Source organism: Hippocampus guttulatus, chromosome 4 (assembly GCF_054856545.1).
Source record: "Hippocampus guttulatus isolate MCC_2025c chromosome 4, RoL_Hgut_1.0, whole genome shotgun sequence".
NCBI lineage: Eukaryota > Metazoa > Chordata > Actinopteri > Syngnathiformes > Syngnathidae > Hippocampus > Hippocampus guttulatus.
The window spans coordinates 22,744,521-22,763,335 of NC_141264.1; the positions used below are offsets into that span (position 1 = coordinate 22,744,521).

Here is an 18,815-nt window from a genome sequence, read left to right on the forward strand (position 1 = left end):
AGCAAACAGAAGGATGCAATAGATAGTAAAAAATATATATACCGGTACAACTATTGATCTGTCATTTTACATGCCTGTCAAAAAACAAACCCAAACAAACAAACAGTGCAGTCAAAAAAAACCTTACTGTATTATTGTTTTATATTGTGGAGGACCTGGAAAGAAATGGTTCTCTTGGTTTTATAAGTAAAAAATATTTTGTCAAGTTTGCTTGTGAGCAGGATATCAGGTCCTTTATCATTTCAATGTAATTTACCATTTTGTTCCCCATACACATGTATGCTGTCACGCCGATATATTTAAGCATCATGTCCTATAAAAATTGGTAAACGAACGTTAGAGATTAAAATAACTTTATGAATACAGAAAATTGTCTTTTATTGACATTTTTAGCTGTCGTTTCACTGACTGATACCTATCGTTAAATTTAAATGATAAATATCCATATCGACGAGGACAGGGATCCATGTGAAATAAATGTGTTTTATTTACTTTATTTAGTTTTAACGACTACAGTATTGTTCAAGTTTAGCAGTAACCACGAAAACACCGGAAGTCGTTAGAAATTCAGTTTATATGGATTACATTTAATTTTGCTTTTTTATTTTCCATATATTTACCCGGATTAAATTTCGCATTCTGTGCTGATGTGCAAAAAAATAAAGGTTTGAGTTTGAATTAAAAATACATCGAATTGGCATCGTGATTTATTTTTAGTTTATGGTTTTAAAACATAATTAATTATCACGTTTAATACACGGTGTATGGAAATAAAGCAGCTAAAATAATGGATGGATGAAAATGAAATTATTGTTGTCAAAAGGATGACGATACAGTATTTACCTTTTACTCCGATAAAACTCTATGCTGTGTTTCAAGGAGGCCCACAGCGACACCGTCAGGCGGGCGGGAGCTAACAAACAGTCCACATTGGCTTGGCTGGCTGACTCCTGCTAGCTTGGTTCACGTTAGCCTGTCTGCCAACGAACACACCACTAACAGACACGTATCCCAGCAGACAGACGCTCCACGATCCTGCCGCTGGATACCGGGCACATGTTCGGTTCCTTCGGAGCCACTACTTGCGCGGGGAAGAAATGCTATCCACGAATAGGCATCTGAGCACCGCGCACTAAAAAAACAAAGGTGAGCGCTTTAAATAACCTTCCCACTCAGCCTACCGCCGCAAGTATTATAACGCCTCCACTGTCATTTAATATATTAAAACAAACCAAAAAAGTTCCTTAGCCGGCTAGCTGGCTAGCACAGACCAACGCCGACTGCAATTTTAAAAATGTTGCATGGTCGTTTGCATCCGTGTTGGTTAAATGTGTATTAAATGTACTTTTTGTAATGTCAAACTGCCGTGTGGCACTTGACAGCTGTCCCTAACATCTTAACCATCTCGTGTAGCTCAAATAAGCTAAATGGCTTAGCAACTTGGTCATGTTTAGGTAACTATTGTAATATTGCAAATAATAGGAATGAAAATGATCTTCTAAAATTGACGTATTAGAATTATTATTATTATTATTTTTACCATATAAGTCATATTTGAGGAACATTTTTTCGGGCGTAGAGTTGGCAGAGGTGGTCAAACAGTACTCTGCCAACTAACTCAACTTCTTCTCAAGTCAAAAAGTCTGACTGAGAAATGTATTAAAATAGTCGTAAAAAGTATGTATACATTGTTTTCAAATGTAGGGAGTAAAAGTCAAAGGGTCATCAGAAAAATAAATTTAATACAGTAACAAAGGATTTGTACATTATTCTTTCCATCATTGTGTAAATGCAACCAAACTTAGCTTTGCACTTCGTCTCATTCTTTTTACATTCTCAATGGTCACATAAGTGTAAAAATAAGTTAACCACGTTTGAAGTAACTCAACAAGAATGCGCTGTCATTTTTAACCGTTTTTATTATGATGCAAGTGTGAAGTTCACTCTTTTTCATTCTAAACAAAATGTCAGGATGACAAATTTATGGAAGTAAAGACTTTGAACTTGTTGAACTTTCACTTCCTCGCCTACACGTCATTGACTTTAACATCTTAGTTTAGAACCATCCTGACTAAAACACATTTTTCAGAAATCCCACTTGTACAAAAAAAAAAAAAAACGTTTCAAAGATTTTTGGGGATCAGTTGAAATAACGCACGGGAGGAAAAAAACAAATGTCAGTATAAGTGTTATTTAGATTTTATTTTAAAGTACAGATGTAGCGGGATGGATAAACTACTGTATCTTCCAAAATTTTAGATTTGATTCTTGAGCTGTAAACGTTCAGGTCGCGCAAAATTGTCACATCAGAGCCATAACTGATGAGGTTCTTCCTTCTTCCATCTCCTCATCTTGTTTCTTGCGCTTCTTTTTAGTTGCCTGGCAACTGCTAGCTAGCGTGTGATTTTTGCGTGGGCGAGGGGGGTTTACGGCTTGTGCATTGTTCCCAAGTCTTTTTAACGGCTCACATGTTAAGGTGCTTTTACACGGCGTGCACACACAACTATTTCAGTGGCTGACAGAATTAGCGGCGCTCGTCACCTGTACTGCAATGCTAATTACGGTTAATAAGTGCTAGCATGTTATTAGCTGCTATTAGCCACATTTGGAGTGAGCCACGCAAAGCTGCCTTGTTACGGTGGGCGCTGTTCCTAGTTCTGTTTAGTGATGAAACTTAAGTTCCCGAAGCCAGTTCAACTCAGCAACACTGAATTTGGTTGGCATGTCCATAATGAAAAGAGCCACAAAAAAGTCCCAAACATCCATCCATCCATCTTCCGAACCGCTTGATCCTCACTAGGGTCGCGGGGGGTGCTGGAGCCTATCCCAGCCGTCTCCGGGCAGTAGGCGGGGGACACCCTGAATCAGTTGCCAGCCAATCGCAGGGCACACAGAGACGAACAACCATCCACGCCCACACTCACACCTAGGGACAATTTAGAGCGTCCAATCAGCCTGACATGCATGTTTTTGGAATGTGGGAGGAAACCGGAGCACCCGGAGAAAACCCACGCAGGCCCGGGGAGAACATGCAAACTCCACACAGGGAGGCCGGAGCTGGAATCGAACCCGGTACCTCTGCACTGTGAAGCCGACGTGCTAACCACTGGACTACCGGGCCGCCCAAGTCCCAAACAGCCATACCTAAAAGGACAGGGAAGGTGTGCCATTTTAATTTGAAGCCACAACTGTTTTATGGTTAGTTTGGAGATTTTCCGTGGGCACCTTTCAAGATGACCTTATTTTGGAGATTTTGTGCACGTGCTACTACATTTAAACCACTTACACGAGACAAGTGGGCGACGCTTAATGGCGAAAGTGTTTTTCATGATGGTGTGTAGGCAGAGCTTTGCGGTAAATTTTGATGACTTACCATTGGCTCGTGAGTGTTCCACATAATATTTAAAAAATATATTTTAGATTTACTCTCACTATTTCCCAGGTGTCCTCCAAAGTCTGAAAAACTGCAAAAGTTCACTTTGACTTTAGTGTTTAATGTCACCGAAACATTTTTGCTGTGCGTCTTTGTTTATCTAATTCCAGGTTGTCGGAAAATGTTGTGTCGGTGTCCTTACAAAGAAAACAAAAAAACGCTCACGGTACGAGCGTTGGGCCACAGGGGGCCCAAGCTTGAAAATGTGCTCCTAGTGGATGCTTCCTCTTTGGGGAGGGAACCTCTGATGTAATTAACATCAGCCCCAGAGGCATTTTTATCTGCGCAAAAGGAAAAGTGACAATGACTTACACTCATTCATTTAAACCTGCAGATGTTGACCTAAAATACCCTTATTGCGTGTTTAGTGAGAGCTGATATTTTGGGGAAATTCAGCTCTTGAATTTCAATTTAGCAACATGGAATTTGGTAGACATGTCCAATTTGAATGTAGTTAATTTTCAAGTTCAGCCCTCAAAACTGGTCTTGTATCTCATTCTGAGACTAGGCTGTCACTAAATACTCTATAGCTTGTCTTTAAATGTTACCACGTGCAAGCTAATAGTTTTCTCACAGCGTTTTGATGTACGTGTAGCTTTAGGCTGGCCCCCCACTAGCTGAAATAATGATTGTCATTTTGGTTGTTTCATTACATGACCTCCATTTTTAGGCCGAAAATGCCCGAAACATTTGTAAACCACTTTGAAAACAATTTCTCCAAATGCCCCCCCAAAAATCTGAAATCAGCTTCAAAAAATGATCAGAATGGCGTCGTCATGAGCCGTTGATTTACATGACGATGTCGTAAAAAGCATTTTCAAACTGTGAAAACGATTTTTTTTAAGTCATTTGTTTCCATTTGCATTATATTCAAATTTGGCTTGACATGCATATTAGATGGAGAGATTCTTAATGGTAATAATAATCATCATCCTGTGCTAGTCAGCCATGGTGACATGAACATACCCTCGTTTCTCATCCATTCACTTGTTTCCATTTGCCCTTCATGCCTTTCTGTCCCGTCTCGCTCCCTCCTTCCTCATCCATCCATCCTTTCTTCCATCCGTCCTTGCTGTGACGTCACACGTGTGTCGTGTGTCTATTGTCTGAGTGAACCTTCGCCGTCCGTCCCCGGGTTTTTCTTCCTTCATGCCCCCCCCACCCCCCGCCCCCAAACCCGTTTCAAGGGGCAATGACAACACAAAAGCATAAAGATGGATGTGAGCGAGCAAGCAAGAGAGCGAGGCTGCATGCCAGCCGCTAACTGCTTCTGACCGACGCTGAGGAGTGTCGTTTGTGAAGCTCCGCCAGGCCTCTTTTGTATTTTTTGGCGTCCGGGACGTTTTACGCGTCTGGCGGGCGGCTGCATTGTGTTTTTTTGATGACCCCTGCTGTGTAGCTGCCTGCTCACTACCCCCTCCCCTCCTCTCTCTGTCACCCCCCCCCTCCATCCCTCTCCTCCTCCTCATCCTCCTTTCTCTCCATCACAGCTCCCGATCCAGCCATGTTCGGCACAGAGTCGTCACGTAAGTACCGCCGTCGCTACCGTCCTTCCTGCCTCTTGTGTGTTTGAATCAACCACGGGAGGGAAACTGCAGATGTATCTTGCTCGCTATCCATCCGTCGTGCAGTTCCTCTTACTCTTTCTGTTGTTGCTGGTGGTAGAAATCCGGGATCTACCATTTTAGCCCCACAAGCTAGCTGGTGGTCCCGCCGAGATTTGCCTCACATTCTCTCACTTGCCGCTTCCGACTGTGTCTGCTGTCTGTGTGGACATGTAGGTGTCTGTCTGTCTGTGTGTGTGGGGGGGGGGCGGGGGGGGTAGTCATGTATCAGAAAATAGATGCTATGGCCTCCTGTCTAAACACACATTTAATTGTAATTACACGCTTATTTATGTTACGCTTTTCAAAAATTCACCAATTTGCCTGTTTTTGTTTTGTTTTGTTTTTTTATCCCTCTGAAAACTACCCGCAGATATTTGCTGATAAACTCACCTATTTGCGGTGTTTTTATGACCCTCTTGGTAGCAACGTGACAAGATTCGCTCAAAATGCCGAGTCAACTTTGAATGGCTCATAACTAAAATGCACGAAATTCGGATGATGAGTTGCGTCGAATTTTTTTACTATTATTTGTGTATGTGTGTGTGTAGGGAAAGAAAGGCCTTCCTCAGGAACGTTTTTTTTTGTGTGATCTTGCCTGTAGAAAATCCCCTTTTGTCTGCTACTCAGGGTAACCCTTCTCCAATTGACTGACAAGTTTCAATTAAAATATCCGTTTTGTATCCTCAAAAACCCAACTTCTGTCGGCTAACTAACGTATTCTATTTGTGTGCAGCATAACGACTAAATGCCGCTTCGCCGTGTTTGCTTTGAAACCCGCGCTCCGCTAATTGACTTGAGTCTGCAGACGTCAGAGCACTACTGAGTTCAGAGTCAATTAGCGTTTCCTTAATGTAAAACCATTCGGTGATTTATAGCGCACGAGCAGAATTTTAAAATATCTTCTATGGCTAACCGTGAGCCACTGTAAGGCCTTCCTGTAAATAGTTTCTAAAAGTTTGCGTGTGTGTGCGTGTGCATGTGCGTGTGTGTGTGCGTGTGCGTGTGTGTGTGTGTGTAATTTTGGTGTTTACTGTCTATGACTTTCTTTTGTAGCTTGAAAACATTTTTTTAAACAATCACACCTCGGGACAATTCAGAGTGTTCCATTAACCTGCCATACATGTTTTCGAAATGTGGGAGGAAACTGGATTACCCGTAAGAAAACCCACGCAGGCACGGGGAGAACATGCAAACTCCACACAGGAAGGCCATAGCCGCAATCGAACCCTGCACTTCTGCACTGTGAGGCGGACATGCTAACCAGTCCCCCACCGTACCGCCTGTAATCTAAATCAGTTTCTGAAAATGACCGACTGTGTTCATTTGAGCGTGAGCTCACCCGAAAACCAAAAATGATCGAACATCTTTGTTTTGGTCACGCGGTAAGAGGATGGCATTTTGTAGTCTGAAAATCGAACTGATTTAAGAGCCTCATGAAGTGACCGGCGTGTTTATTTTTGACAACTGGTCGTGAAACACTTGTACGCCTGGAACGTGCTAGCTGTTACAGTAGACAGGATTTTTTCTGCTCACGATCAATGTTTGATTGGCAGCAGCTTGTGAGGGTGCGACACTATTTTCACATCAGTCCAGAGGCATTTTTCAACCAGCCGTGCTCCAGTTTGTCCACCATTGGCTAGTATAATGACAGCAAGCAGTTGTCTGTGTTGCCATGGTAACACTCGTTTAAATAAAATAATAAATGGGGGTGGAGGGAGGGGGTGTAATCACAACAGCCCAGTGAGAGAGAGCGATCGGGTTTCTGTGGTAACTGCTGACTCGGGCTATTTTTGTCTTGTGAGCTCCGAGTGCAGCGAGCCACAGAGGAAGAGGAGGAGCACTTAACGTATGGATTGGATATTAATAAAGGAGAAACGTGCGACGTTAAGCCTGGATGACACGAAACAACAAAGAGTGACTTCATTTGCATTGCCGTCGCAAACGAAATTGACCAATGGATCGAATGCTAATCGGTCAAAATTGTGCTGCGTTATATCTCAATGTCACTTCATAAAATGTAAAAATGCTGACATTTCCAGGTTATAATTGTTGTTGTTTTTTTAATCGCAGGATGTCTTTCAAACTAAAATTAATTAGATAAATGTAATTGATATTCATGAAAACCAACATGTAAAAAGAAAGAAACCCAATCCTGCCTCGGAAAAGTTGAATTGACCTTTCTTATCTATTTGTATGTAATGAGTATGACATCATTAGTCCCAGAACGAGCCAATCGATTCGATTTTAATGAAGACAAAAGAGTTTGGTGTCACGGCGGAATGTCCTGTAACGACATGACATTTGCATGAAGCGTGATCATCCCGCGGAAAAGTGGAATTAATTAGCATTACGTTTGCTTAACACTTTCAGAGACAGCGGATACTACAGTGGACAGTTGAGCATGTTATCGGATTACAGGGTGCATGAAAGGGTTAAACCAAACAAAAGAAGCTCGATTTGCATTGTGTTGTTGACGACATTAAAAGAAAAATGTCGACTGCATCAAATGCTAATGAAGGTATTCAGTGCCCACGTCGTGCCTGATTGATTGTAAGACGCTAATCTTCTCTTACGGCGCACAATCCGATCATTGAACGTGTCTTGTTACTCCAAGACGAAGGCTTTTGATGTGCGTTGTGTTATGACCAAAGTTGATGAAGCGATGGCTTTATAATGAATACAGTGCATTCCTAAACTAATTCACACATTTGTGCGTGGAAACGAGCAAAGAGGAGCCTCCACTCTGCTTTGGAGGTTGCCCAGGTTACGCGCTGTAGGACCCTTCCGCAGTCCCCGCCCAGCTTCATTCCGAACCGTGTAATCTGATGGCCGGCCGGCCGGCGCTGTCGGGTTACTCGTGGCACAGTGGCGTGCGATTGCTTCTGTCTGCTGCCACTTGCGCAATGAGCCAATGGCAGCAGTCCACAGTGGGGTGTTTCTTTGGTGAGCCGGAATAACTTTGTGAATCAAGGAACTTTGATTGACCCCTTTTGTCATTATTATGACATGCTAATGTTGCTACGAAATGTATTTTCTGATTGATCGGGTCGACTTTTTGTGAACAAATTTGAATGGCTGGTGTTGCTTTTATTTTAGCAGGATTCTGCTTCCTCACTTTGTTTTAGCCATGCTAATGCTGTGGCTAATTTTATTTTGGTAGGTTTGTCTCTGTCGTGATGGCCAAAAGTCTCCATCATCTCTTTCAAAAATGGGAGTAACTCTCTGCTCACGTTATTCCAAATGTTTCAGAAATCAGAATTTTTTACTTTAACTTGAATATTGATTCCATGTAAACGTAGTCTGACTCCATTTTGATAAAATGAAGATAGTTTTTGGTAGTTTTACACTTCCTGTTTGTCTCTACCTCATTAGTTGGCTTGGCCATATCTGTCGTTGACCAACTTTTTGTTAGCCAAATGACTTTGATTTGGATCCCGGTGTTCTATTTGAGTCCACCTGTTTGTGATGTTGAGTGGAGACGTAGACTGCTGCATTAGCTTACCGCACTAACCTCCGTACGCTTGTCACACGGGATGAAAAGGTGGAGTGTTTTACGATTGAGTTACATTTGAATTTAATGCGTTTGATGGGTATTTAATTCTACCGGAGCAGCACGAGACTGGCCAGCTACTCCTACGTTAGGCAAATATACTGGAGTGTGCACTAACTGCGTGACTGGAAGAGGATGAAGAGTCAGGAGCAGCAGCAGTAGTCGTCGTCAATGAGCTCATTCTGAAAAGGACGAGAGGCTCCACTCCACGACACTCAATGGCCGAGCAGCTGCGTTCTGTTTGCACACGTGTCGACCGGGCTGGCCCGCCGCTCATCTGAGTGCCGCCTTTGTTCCGAGCGCGCTCGCCACTTCTTGATGAATGACAAACCAGACACTCGAAGGTCCATCTTCTTCGCGACATTTGTAGTAAATAAAACTGATACTATGCAATGGGAAATGCAGGCTGTAGGAAGTGGTATGTACTTGCTATAAATTAATGCTAAATATTAGTGTTTCAAGATCAGCGTATGGGTTTGATTGGAAGATTCCAGCCTGGGTTATGGTTTTAAAACATGGTTGATTTTGAAATAAGGGTTAAGGTTTCAAAGTGAGGTTTCAAGACAGGGTAAGGGTTTAAGTTTAAAACCAGGATTGCAATTTTAGCCTAGCCCGGTTTAGGGTTTGAAATTGTGTTTCCAAGCCAGGGTTAAGGTTTAAAATAAGGGTTTGGGTTTCAAGACCAGTGATAGGGTTTCCAGTCTGTGTTTGTGTGTTTTGACCTGGTGGAGCCACTGGCGAGCCCCTTCCTCTCTTTCTTCCATGATGAATTCATTCTTCCTCTCTCCATCCTTTATTCCTTCCTTCCCTCCTTCAATAAATTCCTCTAAAACATATCTAAATATGTAGGTTTTATGACCATATTTTTAAATCTTTTTTTCCCTTCCACATTAAGCTATAGTGAGTTGAGGAGCTTCATTTTAACAATAGTACAGTAATAGTAGTCCTTTCCCATCATGCTATAGCATTTATATGAAATTACAGTTCAGTATAAATGCTAAAAAAAATAAAAAAATCTGCTATTGGTGGCGGGGCGAGGTCCCCATTCCCACCAAATAGCCATTAAAGTGAAGGGGAAAGAAAAAGAACTTGAATGTGTAAACCAGGAAACCATACAAGATTCCTCCGACTTCCTTGTTAGAAATAACACAACTAAAAGTGACTGAAAATTGTCCACAATGAATCACTCAGTCATTTTTTTTTCCTGAACTTTTACTCATCCGCCATCTTTCTGCCTGGTCTCTCCGCAGTAAGCATGTTTCTCAACACCCTGACACCCAAGTTCTACGTGGCTCTGACGGGCACCTCCTCCCTCATATCAGGACTCATTTTGGTAAGAGCGCACTTTGTTTACGTCGCAGTAAAGCAGGGCTACGTTTTAACAATGACATTTTAGTGTCTTTCCGCTGAAAGTGGAAGCGAAAAACGCTAAACCCCAAATATCCAACCCGAATTGTCCTGATTGGTGCTTTTTCGAATGCTCGCCTAAGGCGGTGCTCAACACTCTGCCGTCTGTTGATTGGTGGCTTGAAAATGACTGGCAACAAAACCAAAAGGGATTTAAACCATTATGACTTGCCATCCGTTGTTTGTTTAGGCGTGCCCTGACATTGACTGACGACCAGTTCATTGTTCATCTCTATGTGCCCCGCCATGAACTAGCAATCGGCCGGGATCGGGACGACTGAAGCAAATCTGTTCATTCTTATTTACCTCTTCAGTTTCTGTGTCGCCGTGCGGCTTTAAAATAGCTCATCTGCTAATTAGGCTCGTTTGTTCCCTGCAGGCTCCTCATCTTCGCACGCGCTCCTCGAGACAATTCGCGAAAGTTGTAATTCCGCCTAAGCGCGAGCGGCCAGGTGGCGTCTTTAACACCAAATTGAGGCTTATGAGCAAATTTGTCCTGATGTCCTTTTAAAACATGCTAACACACGTAAATTTGGGCTGGGCGATTTATCAGTTTTCTCAATTAATTCATAGGATTTTTTTTCTTTCATTTTTAATGCAATACAGTAGAGCTAGAGTATGAGTATTACGTTTCACCTTGAGCAATAAGAAAGCATTTATGTTTGCATTTTGCAACAGCATTGCACTTAGGGTAAAGTGCTGGAACACCCGTGGTCATTAACATTGTCTTCTAGCATCCTTCAAAACCTTGAGTTAATGGACGCCGTGTTGCTCCACAACTCCACGCATCTAATTGAACTCCACCGTGTATTGTTGCTGACATCATTCCAATGCAACAGTAGGAAAGTTTTTGTGCTCACGGGCCACATTTGAGATTTTCTTTTTAACTCATTCACTCCCAAAGACGTTTTTAAACGTCTTTTCAGACTTGGTCTAGAATTGGCTGGTACTGAATGAGTTAACCAACAATTGGGCCATCTTATTTGAAGATGAGTAAAAAGTGAAAAAAAGAAAAGTAAAAATGTGTATGTTACATGTGTGTTTTATTCATGTTTTTATACATTTTATCCACAATATTTGATTTTTTTAACCAAAATTGGGCCAGCTTATTTGAAGATGAGTAAAAAGTAAAAAAAAGTAAAAATGTGTATGTCAAATCTGTATTTTATTCATGTTTTTATACATGTATTGATGATAAATTAGCAAAAGAATAATTTCAACAAATTAGTTGTACATATAAATGATATGTAAAACATTTGTTCAATTATATAAAATAAAATTCGTGGACCCTCATGTAAAATTATTTACTACTTTTTGCTTCTTTAATTATTTTCAACAAATTCCCCAATTATTGACGTGAATGAATACAAAATTAAGTTGGTTGAATGCTTTTATTCCCCATGACGTATAAATGCGTCCAAAAAAGACACGACAGCCACCTACCCATGACGTAAGCAGCCCCTGACTGACGATCAGGCTTGTCTGCATTGTAAATCATTTCATATCTGTCCAGCAGGTGGCAGCGGGGTTTTTTGTTTGTTTGTTTGTTTGTTTTTAGGGATCAGCCAGGATCATGCTGCACAACAAGTCAATTTTATGTTTATGTTAATGACTTCAAATTCCTTCATTATCATTTCAAACTCATAATACTGAACTGCAATATTTAGTTGGCCTGGATTACATTTTCAAGACCCCTCTTCCAATGGTTGCCGCTTCTCCTTCTCTTGCAGATCTTTGAGTGGTGGTACTTCAGGAAGTACGGCACCTCCTTCATCGAGCAGGTGTCTGTGAGCCACCTGCGCCCCCTGCTGGGCGGCGTGGACAGCAGCTCCCCCAGCAGCTCCAGCACCAGCAATGGTGAAGCTGACTCAAGTCGGCAAAGTGTGTCGGGTGAGTAGCCTGGACGCTCACCGTCTACCGCCAGCTCCTTTTAGTGCTGGGTTAACTTCTTTTTAAACACGTACTGTATGACATGATGGAAACTCAAAGTGAAGATGATGTCTCGGCACCTGTCTTGTTTCACCTCAGACTGACTGTTTCCCCGCTTAAAATGGAGCACGTTCTCCATTTTGGAGTGGGGAGGCGGGACAAGTTGGTCCCTTTTAATTCTTAGTTATCATATCTGTCTTGGCGTTTCAGGACTTAGCTTCTGTTTACACGCCTGCTATTTCTAAGCTTGCCTTCTTTGACCGAAAAAAATGAATAAAAGTACTCTCTCTCTTCTACAGAATGTAAAGTTTGGAGAAACCCGTTGAATTTATTTCGAGGAGCCGAGTACAATCGGTAAGTGACAGAAGTGAAACCCCTCACATATTCTTTTTTCTGTCGGTCTGTCTTTTGGGTCTCTTTCATGTTGAGTCGCCTTCACGCTGGCATTCCTCCTCCTTGCCGCCTTTGAGACGTTCCCTCTAATCGCACTCGCTCGTTTTCATCGCCGACTGGTTTCCCTCCCACTTCTTTTATCTTTCGACGTCTTGATCTTCACTTTTTCATGATTCCCTCTCTTGTTCTCTCTTCTCTCTGCTTCTTGCACACTATAAGGACAAAAGTATTGGAACGCAACGATTACTCATTGTGAAGCGTTTAGGGACGTTACTTTTCTCATAAAGTTGTGCTCGGATGAGTTTCATGTGGAAGAATAACCACGAGCAATTGACATATGGACAGAGATCTGGCGTAATATCGGAAAAACGAAAAATAATTGTCACCCCACTACGCCACCTCATAAACTGCAATCCCAAGACACCTTCATATTACTCCAAACAGAATTAACCTGTAGCTTACCCGAAGTGCAAGTACCCGTATATGTCGCCTTCGCAACCCATAGCAATTGTTTCAGAATAATGAGACCTGCGTCATTTGTCAGCTTGAGCTTTTTTTATACCCACTCTGCAGGACAAAGTTGTTGATTCTGTCCCGGTGTTCCTCAGGTACACATGGGTGACCGGCCGAGAGCCACTGACGTACTACGACATGAACTTGTCGGCCCAGGACCACCAAACCTTCTTCACCTGCGACTCTGACCACCTGCGGCCCGCCGACGCCAGTTAGTTTCACCTCTTTCTAGTGTGCCGTTCCAGACCTTCTTGATGCTAAAACTCTTTATTTCTTTGTTTTCATCAGTCATGCAGAAGGCATGGAGGGAGAGAAACCCGCAAGCACGCATCTCGGCCGCACACGAAGCTCTGGAACTGGAAGAGTACGTAACACTTGTCCTATTTCTTCTCCAGGATGAAGGGATGGGTGAAAAGAAAAATGTACCAAACTAGGATGAGAAAGTGAAGGATGGGGTGGGAAGTGATGCGATTCATCGGAAAGATGAACAGAGTGAGGGAACAAGTGATACTCGTTCCAATGAATAATTTCAGTGAATTTCAGTGAATTGAGATGCAAATTGAGATGCGAGTGTGGTTACACAACAAAATAAACTTGTCGGCCAAGGTATCATTGTATTGAAAAATAACATTTAACAGCCGCCAATTGCACCTTTTTTTTAAGGGGTGTTTGTGGGCAGAGAGTGATAAGCGTTTCTAGATATTAAATGACACACAACACACACAGAAAAAAATTACAAAATAAATAGTCACAAAATGTCTTCTTAACGCCCCAGTTAATAAAGATCATTGAGTTTCAGATAGTAAATGATAGTTTCAATCATGAAAATGTAAGTGGGTGAAGCACGTTACCTTGTGGAACCCCGGCACTAACTTTCAGCTGCTACAAAAGGCTATTCCAAGCTAAACGCGTTGTCGTTACGAAACAGCTGCGCGACGGCGTACATCCTCCTGGCAGAGGAGGAGGCCACCACCATCATGGAGGCTGAGCGCTTGTTCAAACAGGCGCTGAAAGCCGGTGAGGGATGCTACCGCCGCAGCCAGCAGCTACAGCACCACGGCACGCAGTACGAAGCCCAGCACAGTGAGTAGCCACACACATGAAAAAGAAACTTTACAATTCGATGTCCCCTGTATCATGGAAGTGTTTGACCTCGTTTCCTCAGGAAGAGACACCAACGTGTTAGTGTACATCAAGAGGAGACTGGCCATGTGCTCCAGAAAGCTTGGCCGGACGAGAGAGGCGGTGAAGATGATGAGAGATGTAAGTCATAAAATGCATCCACGCCGATTCACACCCAAACATCGCGTGTCCGCTGACGTGTGCGTCGCCCCGTGTCTGCTATTACATGTAACAACAGTTGTGTGTTTTCCAGTTAATGAAGGAGTTCCCTCTTCTCAGTATGTTCAACATCCACGAAAACCTGCTGGAGTCACTGCTGGAGTTGCAAAATTACGCCGACGTGCAGGCCGTACTTGCCAAGTACGATGGTACGACCATACGCACGCACGCACGCACACACGTCAGTATATGAGGCACACTAAGAAACAAGATGCAGGCTGTACAGGTCATGTGTCAGAGTATGACACACGCATGTCAATATACAGGAAAAGCATTGAATGTCTCTGCCTGTCACTATACGTCACTGGCATAGTTAGAAGAATGAACATCATTTTTGGGAGTAAATCAAATAATTTTCAGACTAATTAAGTGCAACTGGCCCATTGATGATCTTGCACTGCACACTAACTAGTAATAGACTTGATGCCTCCCCTTCAATAAGTAGTAGTTGTGTGTGCGTGCGTGTATGTTTGTGTTTGTGACAGATATCAGCTTACCCAAATCGGCAACAATATGCTACACTGCAGCTTTGCTCAAAGCCAGAGCCGTGTCAGACAAGTGAGTCGCGCTTCTCGACACTACTCGCTGTGCACGACATGACTAACCACTGCACCACACGAACAAAGCAGACACAACCTTTAATGACACTCAGTGACGCTACATACTACACAAATTAAATGTCACACGGCACTGAACAACAGACTACCACGACACATACACACATAAATGCCACACGACAAGACGCTGCATGGCCCAGGTCACAACATTAAACTAACTAGTTAGCTCAAAAAGTTTGGGATCATACTTAATAAAAGAAGGCAAAGTGCATCGTGCCTATTGCAAAGTACAAGTGGCTTAAGTTACACAAACGGCACATCTCGTTAAAAGTGAAACGGTGAGCCAATTTAATCGAGGCTACCACCCCGAGTGATAACAAATTGTAATCTCTCCACAGATAGTTAGCACGAAGGGAATGTAGACAGTACAATCAGAAAATACAGTAAACGCAAGCGCATTCTTGGGCAACCTGCTGATAGCCTCAACTGACACTGTCGCCGAACACTTGGAGCGGCTAAACTTGAGCCAGTAAACAGCCAGACAATTCGACAATCGGCATTCGCTGACTGTCACGTCGCTCGACGGATAACTCTGCAGTACTGTGAAACATCAGGGTGGCGACTCCAAGTCGACACAAAAAATAAAAAAGAATACCTGCACGTCACAGGCATCTATTTTGGAACTCTGAAACTTTCTACACTGCTGCTATGTGTATGTGTGCGTCCATTCAGGTTCTCTCCAGAAGCTGCGTCTAGACGAGGTTTGAGCACCGCGGAGATGAATGCAGTAGAAGCAATTCACAGAGCTGTGGAGTTCAACCCTCACGTTCCCAAAGTCAGTGTCTCTCACACACACACACACACACACACACACACACACACACACACACACACACACAAAGGCGTGTTGGTGGTCCCGTGACAGACTGTGTTCTTTCTCTGCGCCGTGACTCCTTCCCAGTACCTTCTGGAGATGAAGAGTCTGATCCTTCCTCCAGAGCACATCCTCAAGCGAGGAGACAGCGAGGCCATCGCGTACGCCTTCTTCCACCTGCAGCACTGGAAGCGCATCGAGGGAGCGCTCAATCTGCTGCACTGCACCTGGGAGGGCAGTAAGTCGGGCAGCACTTCATTTTTTTTCCCCTCACATCTTTATATGATACGTACTTATTCCAAAATGGCCGAAAAGGGGGAGGGCGAAAAAAAAGTGTGAATTCTTTCGTGATGCACTCTATCAACTTGTACTCATCAGATGTTTCCATGTGTGTAGCGTTCAGAATGATCCCGTACCCTTTGGAAAAAGGTCATCTCTTCTACCCTTATCCCATCTGCACAGAGACGGCAGACAGAGAGCTGCTACCCAGTAAGGCAGGCGCCACACACACACACGCACACACATATTGACGCCAAGCCGAAGTCCTGCGAGTTTTGCTGATGTCTCACTGATGTCTCAGTGATCTGTTGTATTTTTTCCTCAGTATGTTTCATTTATTGTCGGCATTACAGTGAGCCCTCCTTATTTGTAGGTGTTAGCGACCAAGCCCTGATACAAATCGCAATTAAAGTACAAAAACGCGTTAAATTGACTATTTTCATGATTTAAACCTTAAATATACCTCAGACGATGCCGCCAAACACAATTTGGTTACACATAATTGGATTTGCAAAACAATGCGCTAGGAGTGAGAGGAGTCTGGGATGTCTGTCGCCTTGATTTATGATATTTGTGAAATGTTGACGACCACGACTGCCATTAGCAATCTGGACTTTTTTTCTGCCATCATCTTGAGAAGTGTACCACCCTGCTTTCTCGCCCGTCAAACCCACAAAGAGACCGGCCTACCTGTCTGACCTCGATTGGAATATTACATCACGTTGCTATTCGCTCTCAAGCTTGGCCGACTAGCTGCTCCTCCATGCAAGTGGCGCCTTCGAAAGGAATCTTTGCGCATTGCAGAAAGAGTCGGCAAATTTGCCAAGAGGCACATTTCCAAATTGTTCCTTTCTAGAGAAAATGTACAGAGTAGTTGAGGTTTGACTGTAAACTCCTTTAACTCCGCCCACTTCCAGCCCCGTGACCACGTCGCTGACTTGCCGCTTTGTGTGCGTTTGTGTGCGTGTAAAGCAGTGTTCCACGAGGTGTCGGTGTACCCCAAGAAGGAGCTCCCCTTCTTCATCCTCTTCACGGCCGGCCTCTGCTCCTTCACCGCCATGCTGGCTTTGCTCACGCATCAGTTCCCGGAACTCATGGGCGTCTTTGCCAAAGCGGTTAGCACACACGCTCAAGCACACTCCCACGTGGAAATGTTGGAAATGATGTCAATACTGTCACAGAAATGGTCATCATTCAAATGTAGTCCCATTTGAACATCGTTTTCATCCAAGTATTAAAAGATATTAACTTTTATTGTCAGTTCCAAAAGGAAACGTAAATGAAAATATTTTCCTCTTATTTGTTTACCATCGACATATATATTCGCCAAACATGATTTTCAACAGTCTCACCAGCACTGTGAAATTTGAATTTGTAAGCCAATGTAAAGAGAATACAAACTCCCGAGTCTGTGAGAAATAAGTCAAATTTTAAAAGTCGCTGATGCAGTGAGTGCCATGCAGTGAGTCAGCATCACTCAAAACGCACATCTTAGTTTTATATCTGTAAAAAAAAAATTGCCATCCAAAGCCATTTCCCAGTCTTGATTTTGTAGTTTTACAGTTTGTTGTGCCACAAATACAAAAAAACATTACCGTCAACCACTGTTCTGCTTGGCATGTTTTTCACAAAAGGCCTGTTTTCTCAATTATTTTTGGGGGGTGAGGGGTTATAAACTGGTGTTTTGGGGTGAAAACTTTGTTTAAAATATGTATATTTTCTTTTTAGTCGAATAGATGTATGCCTTCTTTCTTTCTTTCTTTCATGTTATCTATTTTTCTCATAAAATCCCACTTGTGTATTTCCAGTTCCTGAGCACGCTGTTTGCACCACTCAACTTCATCATGGAGAAAGTGGAGAGCATCCTGCCGTCCAGCCTCTGGCACCAGCTCACACGCATCTGACAAACTTGACTCTTTTTTTTGTTTTTGTTTTGTTTTGTTTTTTGGATTATTTAAAAAAAAATCTTTGTTGTACAAAAACAAGTTGCCATCATTAAAAAAATGGGGGGGAGGGGACACAACATAGTGTTCCCTCACTATGTCGCGGTTCATCATTCGTGACCCCCCCCCCCAACATTAAAACGCAGTGAGTACACTCATGCAGAATCGGTTGTCGACCACTGCCCTCGCCCTGAGGCTCACTCACTACTACCAGACTCCGCCTCCTTGAGTCACATACAAAGACTTAGTCCATGTACGAGTAGCCTCAATTCAGTACTCTTGAAGAATGAATACGGCCCACTCATAGAACAAATGTCTCATGAGCAACCCCCCCCCCCCCCCACACTGCCAGTGCAACCTTTGGCCTACCAGTACACAATTAAATTTGACTAGTTAACTACTGGGCGGCCCGGTAGTCCAGTGGTTAGCGCGTCGACCTCACAGTGCAGAGGTACTGGGTTCAATTCCAGCTCCGGCCTCCCTGTGTGGAGTTTGCATGTTCTCCCCGTGCTTGCGTGGGTTTTCTCCGGGTACTCCGGTTTCCTCCCACATTCCAAAAAACATGCATGGCAGGCTGATTGTACAATCAAAATTGTCCGGAGGTGGTTGTTTGTCTGTGTGTGTCCACTAGGGGGTGCCATTAGTCCAAATACTGTGACTCCTGTGAAAGAGTAGTTTTAAATTTCTCTATTGAGAAATTAATATCAAGTTCATCAATTAAAAATGTAATAATTCCCTGATGACATGGCACTCTGTCTTACTTTGAGTTTAGCACTATCTTTCTCCCTCATAGGCAGCCTCTGTCTCAGGAACATCCTATGACTGTGGCACGAATTTATTTTGTTATCCGGTACTCCAGCTTCCTCTCATGTCTTACCCGCCAGGAATTCACTTCATCAAATCTGCATCACGTTTCTGACTGCTTACACGAGTTGGCAAGCGCGAAACACGACAAGGTTACCTCAAGCGCGAAAGCGAACAAAGCTTTG

At 43.2% G+C, this 18,815-nt stretch overlaps 1 protein-coding gene across 4 annotated transcripts; it reads left to right on the forward strand.

Annotated features, from left to right (window-relative positions):
- Positions 1-911: 911 nt before the first annotated feature.
- LOC147206667 (suppressor of tumorigenicity 7 protein homolog) lies at positions 912-18,566 on the forward strand. 4 transcript variants are annotated; one of them, XM_086108394.1, is made up of 16 exons: positions 912-1,146; positions 4,924-4,959; positions 9,841-9,923; positions 11,728-11,887; positions 12,226-12,280; positions 12,928-13,043; positions 13,121-13,196; positions 13,761-13,915; positions 13,998-14,095; positions 14,193-14,322; positions 14,659-14,731; positions 15,463-15,565; positions 15,692-15,842; positions 16,001-16,093; positions 16,859-16,998; positions 17,692-18,566. In XM_086108394.1, exons 2-16 carry the CDS (start codon positions 4,938-4,940, stop codon positions 17,785-17,787), a joined length of 1,551 nt encoding a protein of 516 aa, XP_085964520.1. In that variant the 5' UTR covers positions 912-1,146; positions 4,924-4,937; the 3' UTR covers positions 17,788-18,566. The 4 variants fall into 4 exon arrangements, with proteins under 4 accessions (XP_085964520.1, XP_085964519.1, XP_085964523.1 ...); XM_086108393.1 differs by having other exon boundaries at positions 913-1,146; positions 16,856-16,998; XM_086108397.1 differs by having other exon boundaries at positions 913-1,146; positions 14,208-14,322.
- Positions 18,567-18,815: the final 249 nt, after the last annotated feature.